Source organism: Triticum urartu, chromosome 2 (assembly GCF_003073215.2).
Source record: "Triticum urartu cultivar G1812 chromosome 2, Tu2.1, whole genome shotgun sequence".
In the NCBI taxonomy this organism is placed as follows: Eukaryota; Viridiplantae; Streptophyta; class Magnoliopsida; order Poales; family Poaceae; genus Triticum; species Triticum urartu.
The window spans coordinates 524,651,856-524,663,206 of record NC_053023.1 but is presented as its reverse complement, the minus strand read 5'-3'; the positions used below and the strand labels follow the sequence as shown (position 1 = coordinate 524,663,206).

Below are 11,351 nucleotides of genomic sequence, written 5' to 3'. Positions count from 1 at the left end.
TTCAATTAGTACTACGAGCGAACATAATAATCACCAACGCTAAGATAACGAGAATGGTTTTGCTGGCCGATGGTATGATATGATGTGATGCAACGCGTGGCGCCACGACGCGCGGATCGCCGTCGTACCGCCGGTGGCGATTCTCTGGTGGTGTCGAACGGGCCGGGGAAAAGGGAGAAAAGGGGAGGGGAGGGGGTGGAGAGATTCCCCGACAGCAAAATCTAGAGGAGGGGGAGGGGAAAGAAAGCATTTCCCGTGCCCCACGAGCTGGCCACCGCCGGCGGGCCCCGCGCGCGCGCGGCCTGGGCCCACTACTCCTCCTCTCTCTCCCTCTCTCCCACGCTCGCGGTCACCCCCAAGAAGAGGAGGGGAGGGGAGGGGAGGAGAGGAGGCTTCATCACTGGCCTGCAGGTGCGCCGGGTCATCAAATCAAATGCTCGTACTCCCTCCCACCTCCCGCCCGGCTGCTTAAAAGCCCATTCTCGGTGCCGCCTCTGACCTCACCTCACCTCACCTCATCTCACTCCGGTGCAACGCCTCGCACTCGCAGTCATAATTCCATCTAGTATCTTTCTTACCACTGGTAGGAGGGCCGAGGACCTGCTGCTGCTGCTGGAGTTTGTCTGGTAGAGAGGAGAGGAGAGGAGAGGGAGATGCAAGGAGGAGGCGCGGAGGGGGTGACGAGGGTGCTGCTGGTGGACGACTCCCCGGTCGACAGGAAGGTGGTGGAGCTGGTGCTCGGCAGCAACACCTTCGCCGGCTCCTTCCACGGTCAGCTCCCTTCCTTCCCTTCCATGCCTTTTCTTTAGATTGAATTCTCTTCAATGGCGCGGCTATTCAATTTTCCTCTGCCGCCCATGCTTTTGCTCTGTTAATTTGCTCGGCCCATGCGCGTGCCTTCTCTTGAACAGCATGTGTGCACTGCAAACTGCAGATAGAGAGCATAATCGATCGTCATCGCCCCATAATTAATCTTCCTTTCCTTCCCCATTGCTGCCACGGTTGCTCTGTACTAAAATCTTAACAACGTCATGCAGTCATCGCCGTGGACAGCGCTAAGAAGGCCATGGAGTTCCTGGGGCTCAAGGACGGCAAGGTAACCAACAAATTCCATCCGCCCTGTCCATGGCACATCGCCTCGCATTCAGTACTTCACCAGCTGCAAAGCAGGACTTGCTTCTTATTTTCTTTTATTTTCCCCACTTTGGCTATCCATTGGCACCATGGCGGCGCGCCACTTGTCGGTGGGCCGCCGTACCGTACGGGGGGAGGGGCGGGCTCGCGCATGCGCATGCGCGTGAGGGTTTTGTGTTCTTGAGGGGAGGACGAGAGCCAGAAAAGGCCGCCGCTTTTTTATGGGGGGAAACGGATAAAAACTCGCCGTCTTACAGCGGCCTGCCGAGGCTGTCTGGTAGCCACAGGACATGAGAGCACTAGTTTAAGGCACGGTTGGAGAAAGGTGTTGCTTGGATTAGCAGGGTAAATAATAATCTGCTAGTAGTACTGATTGTTTTCTTTCACCTGTGGTGTTTGTCTCCAGGAGCAGGCCGTCGACATGGTGCTCACTGACTACTGCATGCCCGAGATGACCGGCTACGACCTCCTCAAGGCCATCAAGGTGCACATCTCACTGCATACGTGCCCATTTTTTCTTCACATTTGTGATATGAAAGAAGATGTCCAATGCTCCCAGATTTCATTACTAATTTCCATGGACGTTTTCAGGCCATGAGTCCTCTCAAGCCTATCCCGGTGGTCGTCATGTCGTCGGAGAACGAGCCCCAGAGGATCAGCAGGTGAGCCTCGATTTTGTTTCCCCTTTCCTTCACTCGAGCATCCATTTTTGTTCAAAGTCGATGAAGCAATGGGGGTGGGGGCAAAAAAGGTTGCCTTTGCTGCGACAGTAGGCAGACAGTACATCATGGGTCTAAAGCTCAGTTAATAACATGGATTCGTAGCCACAGTGCTTGCTGCTTCAGTAAATACGCTGCAGTCAGTTCATTATGCTGCCTGTCCTTGCTCCTCCCATTATGTATCAAGTATCAGTGAATTTTGAACATCCCATGGAGATCTCTGCTTTTCTCAGTGCATTCATTGTGTCTTTGTAACCTGTTGATTGTACTATACAGAATCCTGCAGCTGATACCTGATAGTAACCGCCTTAACTTTTTGCTGGGGACAGATGCCTCAAGGCTGGTGCTGAAGATTACATCGTCAAGCCTCTTCAGAGCAAGGATGTGCCGCGCCTGAGGAGCTGCTCGAACGCGAAACCCAAGGACCCTCCATGCAGCACTGTGAGCAAGAGCGCGGACCATATAGCTGCTGTCGATGGCACGTCGTCGTCGCTGCGACGGCGAGCACACCTCACCGATATTGCCATGGCACGTCACCACCCCGACCTCCATCTTATTACCGCACCGTCGTCTAGCCGTCTGATGTTCCAGGACTCATCATCATCTTCGCTTGCTGTTGTGTTTCTTTCAGGTCCTCCACTCGTCGAGCGCCGGGCTCTCGCACTACTTCCCGTTCCTCTTCAAGTTCATCCTGCTGGTCTACGCCATCCTGTGCGTCGGCGAGCTCCTGCACAGATGGTCCAACGGCTGCTTCCTCTCCTACCTGAGGTGATGGTGCCGCGGTCCAGTGACATGCTGCAGCTCTGCAAGGAGGAGTAGCTCTTGTGTCGTAGCTTATGAGTGAGCAGTGAACCTCCATGTTTCAACAACCATGGATGGAGCTTTAGGTAGTAGATTCGTTTGCTTTGAGATTCTAACCGGGCGGGCGTCGGTTCTTGGCCTTGTTGGGCTGGTGAGTCGAGGAAGAACCCCTTGTATCCATCCTTGTACAAAACGCACAATGAGGCAGGCAGTATCTGATGTCCCTTTTGGCTTGGATCTTGGCTGATCTACTGATGTGACATCCAGGGAACTTTTCTTCGCCTTTCACTTGGTTGAGGGCGACTGCTCACCTGTTTCAATAGTTCATCAGATCTCATGAGAAAAGAACAGCACAAGCTGACTTAAAAGTAGCACCAGATCTTCTGATGAGAAAAGAAAAAGATGATGCAGACACCCTAGTATGGTCTCAAAGGTCAGGTCTATACCGTCTATGTATTGTACTCCCGGATTGTGTAATTGCATTCATGCGGTAGTTCAGACAGCGAAATTGCGCGATAGAATGTTTGCTTTCAGATGGGACCTTTCTATTGGATGATTCCAGATAAATGTTTGCTATTTACATGCCTAGTAATAATAATGTACAAAGGTGGGTGAGGATCCAAGCCATTGAAATAACAATATTGCCTCCTGCGGCATGGGTTGCCCGTCTTCCTACTGCTACTGTTGTATTTTATGGTTGTATGCATAGGTGCAAGTTCCTTCTGCCATTCTACATTTCACCATCTGGTTGAGGTGCAAATTCTTTCAATATGTCTTCCTTGTATGGACCTGATTCATGCAGGACATTGATGACATGCTTAACCTGATATCAACGCAAACAAGAAAACATTAGTTGGAATTGTCAGCAACAGTACCTGATGGATAAGCACCTATTGGAAAATAGAAGGATTCTAATAAAATGAAGGAGCAGCATAAAAATCAGCTTTCTCTATTACTATTTGTCCCTAAATTCAAAAGAGTGGACACATGCTAGATGGAGATAAAAGTATACAAGTATTATTTGTCAGAAAACATAGAATTACTCATGACATCATGAAATGGAGGTAGTCTATAATGATTAATATATTTCTAAGATGGAAAAGTTGAAATTTACTAGTTCGTTTTTACTTTTGCGCGCGAGTATTAATTTAGAAAAGAAATGTCGAAGGGTCGATACACGGCACCAGTATTCTTTTATGTGGAAAATGCATATTTAGACAAGTGTTATCATTAAATTCTAGTTACTATATTAACACATACACCTTTTTTAAGTGTGCAGGAAAGCATACACTCCTTTCCAAGAGCAGTAGCCGCTATTGTTTGGCATTTATTAGCTCCAAAAGCTGAAGCTCAATGTGAGAGAGGGAGCAGAATGCATAACTGTCCACCGAAGAATTACATGGGAGTTTAATGGTGATGCATGCTCTACACAGTGCAAACTTAAGAGCAATCAATCCGCACAGTAGTGGCTTATCAGCCATCATAACATAAAGCCATAACACTGGAATGGTTCTATCGAAAACAGGGTACCATGTTTACATTTCACAATTAAGGACGCAATAATAGTCTTCTGCTATGAGTTCGGCTTTCGGATGACATAACACTAAGTAATTGCAGATACTATGCATGCAGATGGCTGAGTAGCAATTGTGGATGCAATATATTTAGGAAAGCGGTTTACAAATCCATAGGAGGCATATATTGAAAACACAAAAAGATGGCTAAGTCACAACAACAAAGCCTTTAGTCCGAAACAAGTTGGGGTAGACTTGAGCTGAAACCCACAAGATCTCAAAAGCGTTTAGTCAAAAAAAGATGGCTAAGTGACATTTAAGGGAATATATTTTGAATAATCTCTGGTAACTGATTGAGTATTCAAGTGGAATACCTGAGCTGTCTCATGTACAAGAAAATTTCCTATAGCTGTCGCAAAACCAGGTTCTAAGAAGTAGTGGCAGCTGTAAGTTGTAACAGGGAGGTAACCACGCTGGATCTTGTGCTCTCCCTGGGCACCAGCTTCCACCTTACTCAGGTTTAGTTCTATGGCCGCTTCGATTGCCTGAACGTATAAATATTCTATAAGAACCACATGTGTCTCCACATTGTTCAGAGTACAGTCAGATATAATATGTCCACTACAAATATAAGAGACTTTTGAAGTCAATCTTCTACAGGAAATTGATTCTTATGAACTGGCCATCCCATCATTTGAGACAGCTCTACCTTTTTGCAGAATGGTCGAATAAGCATGTCCCGATGAAAGTTGGGAACAGTATTACCATGACAGATTAGTTCTCAGTTAATACAGTATACATTATTGTACAAAGATGTGTGAATTACCTGGTAATAGCAAGCTTCAAAATGCAAATTGGGGAAATGGGCATCTGGTAGGCATCCCCATAAGCGGCCATATAATGTATCACCTCCAATAAGATTAAGAGCTCCAGCGACAACTTTATCATCATGTTCAGCAACAATTAGCATTACCTTGTCGCCCATCTTTTCTCCCAAAAGGTGAAAGAACTCCCGCGTCAAGTATGCTCTGCCCCAGCTGCAAACAAACTTATCATATAAGTGAAAAAATTACGTCACACAACTTCTATGCAAGTACCACAAATTCAAATAGTACCCACCAACAAATATTCTGTGGGTCATACGAGCAAAAATGAGTGTGTGTGTGTGTGGGGGGGGGGGGGGGGGGGGGGGGGGGATGATTCAATGATGGTGATTTTTTAGAACTTTGTGCGTCCAATCAAAGTACAATTATATGCACTACTATTTACCAATTAAAAGCATTTTGCCAGCTGTTATTGCTTTAATTAGTTTCAAGCTCTTATTGCACAGTGACACATGCATTGGTAAAAATCTGTTGAAGATAGACAACTATTTGGAGAAACCTTGTGATTTGTTCAGGAAAGAACCACTTGGGAATTGTTTAACATGGAAAATACAGAAAGTAAATTACAAGGAAAGAGTGTTATTGGACCAAACTGATTATCAGTTGTGTTACGGTAGAATTTATAGAAGGTGTCCCAGTGGCTGCTCTGCAATGCGAAGGAAAACCATTATAAGTTGGTAAAATCTGCAACTGTTTTGTGAAATAAACTTGAAGTGCCTCAGAAAGAAAGGCGGATGAGCAGGCATTTCTGGAAGTATCTGATGATGTCAAGAAAACTAATACTGAGTACAAATAAGCAGCTGAGCACCGTAAGTACCTTTATTTCATCTCCTCGGAGGCGCTTCATTTTTAAGTTCTGAGCAGGAATCTGAAAAGCAGGATAAAAATATAAATGTTATTTATATCCAAAATTTGAAAAGGGAATCCAAAACAAAGGCAAACCTTTTTACGTTCTTGTCTGATATTCTTCCGTTTGGGCTGCTTCAAATCCATCAAAAAATCATCAAAACTGAAGGGTGGAACAAAGAGATATCAGTAAATATTGATATATCATAATCACATAATCAGTAGAATGTAAGCTCATAAAATTTCCAAAAGTAGCAAATGAGGGCAATGGCATGATCGTAAATCCCAAGGTAGAATGTTTATACTTTTAACATAGGGACTTGCATTTCTTGCATGTAAGCTCTTATCTACAATTATCTGCCGACATCAACTATTCCATTGGGATGGTCATGCAGATGTAAAAATCCAAACAGGGGGGAAACAATATCATAACCGCCAAGAAATGTCTGAGAAGATTGTATTACTAGCTTGAACACCACACTGCCCAAATAAACTCCCAGATAAAATGAAAGAAAAGGTATATCAAGTTATCAACAATCTGGGATCTTGATATGTTAACAAGTGTGGAAGGTTGTTGAAAAGAAAATCCTGGAGGTTGCATTATTGTGATGAAAATTGTAGGTGCCCCTTGTTTGTGATGTAATCCTGTTAATATGTCTACCAGGCCGTGCTTATGACTAAATGTGGGCCCTGAGTCATAGCCTTATGTGGTCAGAAGAGCACTTTAAACCACTGCAATCCAGAAGTTCTATAAATCTCATGTTAACGTACCATTTGTAATTCCGGTTTGTCCAATGGTATTGCAGCCCAATCCTTTGCAACAATCCACTATCCTTCAACTTGCTAAATTCACCTTCAGATGGAAAAGTTATATGCAGTGATGACACATTCAGCTGAAATGCAGCAGAAAACAAAAGATTGTCAATTCGTCCAGTGGATCGGAGGGTTTCCACCTATTTAAGAGTCACAGAAGCTATCCATGAAATAAAAAAATGTATAGGCAAATTACATGCTATTATAACATTGTATACCCCAAAATCGAAATTAGCAAACACCATGAAGATTCAGCAGGTCTAAAGAGACTCTGACTATAAAACTCTCATTCACTTATCTCTGTTAGACAATTCAATAAAGACAAAGCATCGATTTCGAAACATTAGCTGCAAGAAGACAACAGAGCCTTCCAATTCAGTGAACTAAACCTGGTGGCTTGTTGTATTCATTGGAAATGACAACAAAATTAGAGTAAATGAAAAGACAACTGATTCATAAATTGATGAGTAATGATTCCTATTGAATATCAAAATGTCATATTGCCATTGCCATATGAAGCAAAGCACAACCATACAATAGCATTTTGTAACTTTTGCTACAATTATTCGGCAGCCAAGAGACTGTTAACAATATATTGCTAGAATTCTGACTTCACTACCTTGGTAGCCAAATTCTTCAAAGCTTTTACTAAAGCATCAAAAACTTGATCCCGGTAGGATGTATTCCGAAGTAATATTCTTTGACCAGTTACTGGAGTAAAAGGGACACAAGACTGCAACTTTGGATAGTATTCAAGTCCATAGCTGTGGTAAGCTTCCGCCCATGACTGATCGAATACAAACTCACCCCTAGAATGGCTGCAAATGCACATTGTGGTTGTTCAGCCAATGAACGAGATGAAGGGAAGTGTACAGAAATTAGGGAAACGGTAGTGATATTGTGTTAATGATGTTAAACCTTTTAAGGTAAAGCGGAATAACACCTAAAATATTTTCGTTCTCGTCCCGTGCAACAACATGCAGGGGTAACCACCCTGTTTCCTGAAATGAGTACAGGACATGACAGTTTCAAGGAGGCTCATAACAATTATAAATTGTAGGGCCCATGCTTATTGGGATAGAACAAAAGTTAGAGATATTAGGTATTGAAATTTCTGGGAGTATATTAACACGACTAAATGAACCATGAAATGAGTATAAAGTCTGATAGTGGGTGTACGGAATCAAGAAATGGTGCTTTATATGCTCACCTTCACCGCAGAACCCGATTCCTCTAAGCTTGAGAGAAATGCATGTGTAAGAAAAGGATTAAACTTTTCAGGCTCAACTGAATCAACTGCACATGCATCCCACTCTGCCGGAGGTATGTCCATGATAGAAGAGACAACAGAAATCGATACCTCACGTGGCTTTGTGTCCACCTAAAATCAAGAAATGGTTAAGAAAGCCATGAATCAGGCGCACAAGTCCTGGAAAAAGAGTTGACTCAAGAAAAACAGAAACACCTCTGAGGCTGACCCTGTGAGAGTGTACGATTCAGCAGAAGGGATCAATTCACGAGTCCTCGAATATCTATCTCCCTTGATCCACCCAAAAAGTGCAGTAACTTTTAAGCGTGAAGCCGAGCTTGGGGAGCCCATGTTGGAAGGTGAATACTCCTGCAAATCATTGTGGATGAAATGAATAAGCAAAGGCTTGGGAACAGAATTTGGCACAAAATAAGAAACATCAAACTGGACAAGAATTACACAAATTCCAGAATGGATATCATTTGTAGACGGATCGGAGTGTATACTCCCTCCGGTCCTTTTTACTCTGCACATTGGATTTGCCGAAAGTCAAACTTTGCTAAGTTTGACCAAATTTATATTAGAAATTATTAGCATCTATAATATCTAATAAATATAATATGAAAATATATTCCAAGATGAATCTAATGATATTGGTGTTGTTATGTGAATGTCTATAATTTTTTATATAAACTTGGTCAAAATTGGATGAGATTGACTTCGGACAAACCTAATATGCAGAGTAAAAAGGACCGGAGGGAGTACATGATTCATTTCTCTAATGTTTAATAGAACACCGTGTTCATAAGGGTGTAGATACTTAAATCGGAAACAGTCATCATATCAGTATTGGTTTTATGTATATATATATATATATAATGTGACAGGAACAACTCTCTAACTGCCAGTTTCACCGCGCTTATTATCACACAAACCAAATCCTACTAACCTCAAGCCTACACGTAATGGTCCTGTCCACTCACTTTAAGTGGAGCCAATCCAAGAGCAACCGATTCCCTAATGTTACTGACTCGACAACGGTAGTCAAACTCTGCTGGACTAGCTGGATCGCTCCAAGAGGATTTGACATTCCACAATCGAAGCACAGAATTCCGCCATCAAAGCGCGGAAATTATTAGGCCGACACACCAAATCAGAAGGCGCAGATACGGGCCTAAACAATTTCGGCCGGCGGGCGCCACGGGAGCGACGGGAGTGGGCACTCACGTGACGGCGGGGACGGCGGCGAGGGGCGGAGGCGAGGACGGTGGGGGACGGGCGCCGCATCGCCACCGCCGGCGAGGCCATCGCTGCCTGCCTCCGACTGCTCGGAGCTCCGTGGAGGCGTGGACAGTTTCGGGGGAGGGAGCGAGCAGTGGGTGTGTCTCACTGACACCTGGGCCCAGTACGCAGGGTTTCTGTATGGCATCGACCGGACGGCGGCCACAGAGCGTGTCGTAAAATCTGTAGCCACGTGGCAAATTCCTGAACAATGAACCGCTGTGCCTCCCGTTTTATCTTCTCTTCGTTTTTTCCCTCTCAATTCCTTTCGTAAAGATTACTTTACAGTCCCTCTAAAGGTAACGTCAATTTAGGACTTTATTTTGCCAGAAAATTAAGGAGGCGATGTCACGATATTGGTAGAGTGACAAGGAAAACCAAAAGCAAATACACTGGTTTGCCTAGTGAAAAATGAATGTGACTAAAGAAAAGAGTTATGCGGTTTTGTACTTTAACAGGACCCTACTGGGAAACAAGTTTGGCGTCCTATCGAGAATAACCCATTTTTATTGCAAAAAAAAAACTCATTTTTGTATGTCAGAGTTCTACACCCTATATATTTCCAGATGGTAAATTTTGATGCAACCTTGACAAACAGCTCATTTTATATTTGGCACAACATATGATATGAAATTCAAACCTTCAGAAAAGGCTACATGTGAATTATGGAAGGTAGAAGATGGCGAAAATATACATATATGTTATATCCTTCGATCCCCTCGAGCAATTCAAGGAAAAGTCATGGCGAAAATATACTCACCAAAGCCCACGAACTGATTTACCCTTACACTAGAAGGTGGATAGAGGAAAGAATAGAAGTGAGAGGAGACTCCCTAGTAAAAATCAATTAGCACGACGTTGGATTTCATGAACGGCGCAGCAACAGCTGTCGCCAACGATCTTGGGTACCTCGCCTCCGGCTGCCATCTTAGCGCTGCGAGCTAGGGGGACTTCGCATCTTCAAGATTTTTATGTTCCTCTTCAACATCTAGTGATTTTTGTATTTTTTAAGAATAAAAGTACTGTCATTCTTTTTTGGCGGTGTTATGAAGTTAGAGTTTTTTGTCCTCGCACATCCGATTATTCGGATCTGATGTGTTTATGTTGGTGTGTCAAGCTTTTTTAGTTGGTTTGACTAGAACAATGCCCGTGCGTTTCAACGGGATATAAATATTCTAATACGTTAATTTGTGATTTACCTGTCAATAATAATGCGATTGTATAAATAAATGTTCATCAAATTCTGACGATGAATTACCTTATATTTTGATTAAAAGTTTGGTAAGTAAATTAAAGTGAAATTGATTCAAAAGGTAAGTAAATTAAGGTTCAGAAGGTAAGTAAATTAAAGTGAAATTGGTTTAGAAGGTTCTGAACCAATTGCTATACCTCCAAGGTATCCACCCGTACGAGGAGTAGCGTCGGGCTGCGGACTGCTAGGTCTGGTTGCAAGGCATAGGGGCATTGGGAGTGGCGGCGGTTGTGGTAGGGAGAAAAATATCAAACATAAAAGGTGCACCTCACTCCCCTTTATATACACCTCCGACGCAGGCTCGACACTTGGCCCACTAGGAGTCCACACCAATTTCCACTCGGATCCAATCTGAATGGGCTCCTGCCTATTGTGCAACATTTTTCCAAACCGTGTTGCTCACGAGTTAGGTAGTATGGTTAGGGTTTGTGGACGAAGAATCCTCCCCGGTTTATTACCGGTTGGTTTTTGAATGATGTGTCCTTTTTCTTAACTTAAATGATGTACCCTAGTTTGCCCCATTCCTAATGCAGTGCATATAGATTTTTTGAGAAGTCAACTTTGCAAATTTTGATAAAGTTTACAGAGAAAACTATTTATATCTATAATACCAAAAAAAATAAAAATAGAACTACATCTTATGACGAATCTAATGACATATGTTTGGCTTTCTACATGTAATTGTTTTCCTCCACAAACTTGGTCAAAGTTTGTGAGGTTTGAGTTTTCAAAAAATCTATATGCATTACATTATGGAACGGAGGAAGTGCGAAATAAAGCTAAGCCATGATGACATTTCCTAAAAGAACCTAAGTTTTTTTTTTGCTTTCTTCTTCTTTCACTTCTTTTCTTCTCCTC

At 43.3% G+C, this 11,351-nt stretch overlaps 2 protein-coding genes across 3 annotated transcripts; one reads left to right on the top strand and one right to left on the bottom strand.

Annotated features, from left to right (window-relative positions):
• The first annotated feature begins 234 nt into the window (after window positions 1-234).
• On the top strand, window positions 235-2,891 carry LOC125538473 (two-component response regulator ORR1-like). Its single transcript, XM_048701761.1, has 7 exons — window positions 235-485; window positions 588-771; window positions 1,038-1,096; window positions 1,541-1,618; window positions 1,726-1,796; window positions 2,183-2,381; window positions 2,485-2,891. The coding sequence occupies exons 2-7, from the start codon at window positions 654-656 to the stop codon at window positions 2,623-2,625; spliced, it is 666 nt and encodes a 221-aa protein (XP_048557718.1). The 5' UTR covers window positions 235-485; window positions 588-653; the 3' UTR covers window positions 2,626-2,891.
• Window positions 2,892-3,177: 286 nt separating this feature from the next.
• Window positions 3,178-9,446, bottom strand: LOC125538471. Of its 2 annotated transcripts, none has more exons than XM_048701759.1 (12): window positions 9,188-9,446; window positions 8,177-8,329; window positions 7,922-8,092; window positions 7,630-7,712; window positions 7,331-7,529; window positions 6,670-6,791; window positions 5,995-6,061; window positions 5,870-5,920; window positions 5,646-5,698; window positions 4,995-5,205; window positions 4,543-4,713; window positions 3,178-3,477 (listed from the first exon to the last, which is right to left on the bottom strand). In XM_048701759.1, the coding sequence occupies exons 1-12, from the start codon at window positions 9,266-9,268 to the stop codon at window positions 3,385-3,387; spliced, it is 1,455 nt and encodes a 484-aa protein (XP_048557716.1). In that variant the 5' UTR covers window positions 9,269-9,446; the 3' UTR covers window positions 3,178-3,384. The 2 variants fall into 2 exon arrangements, with proteins under 2 accessions (XP_048557716.1, XP_048557717.1); XM_048701760.1 differs by lacking the exon at window positions 3,178-3,477 and adding an exon at window positions 4,138-4,428.
• Window positions 9,447-11,351: the final 1,905 nt, after the last annotated feature.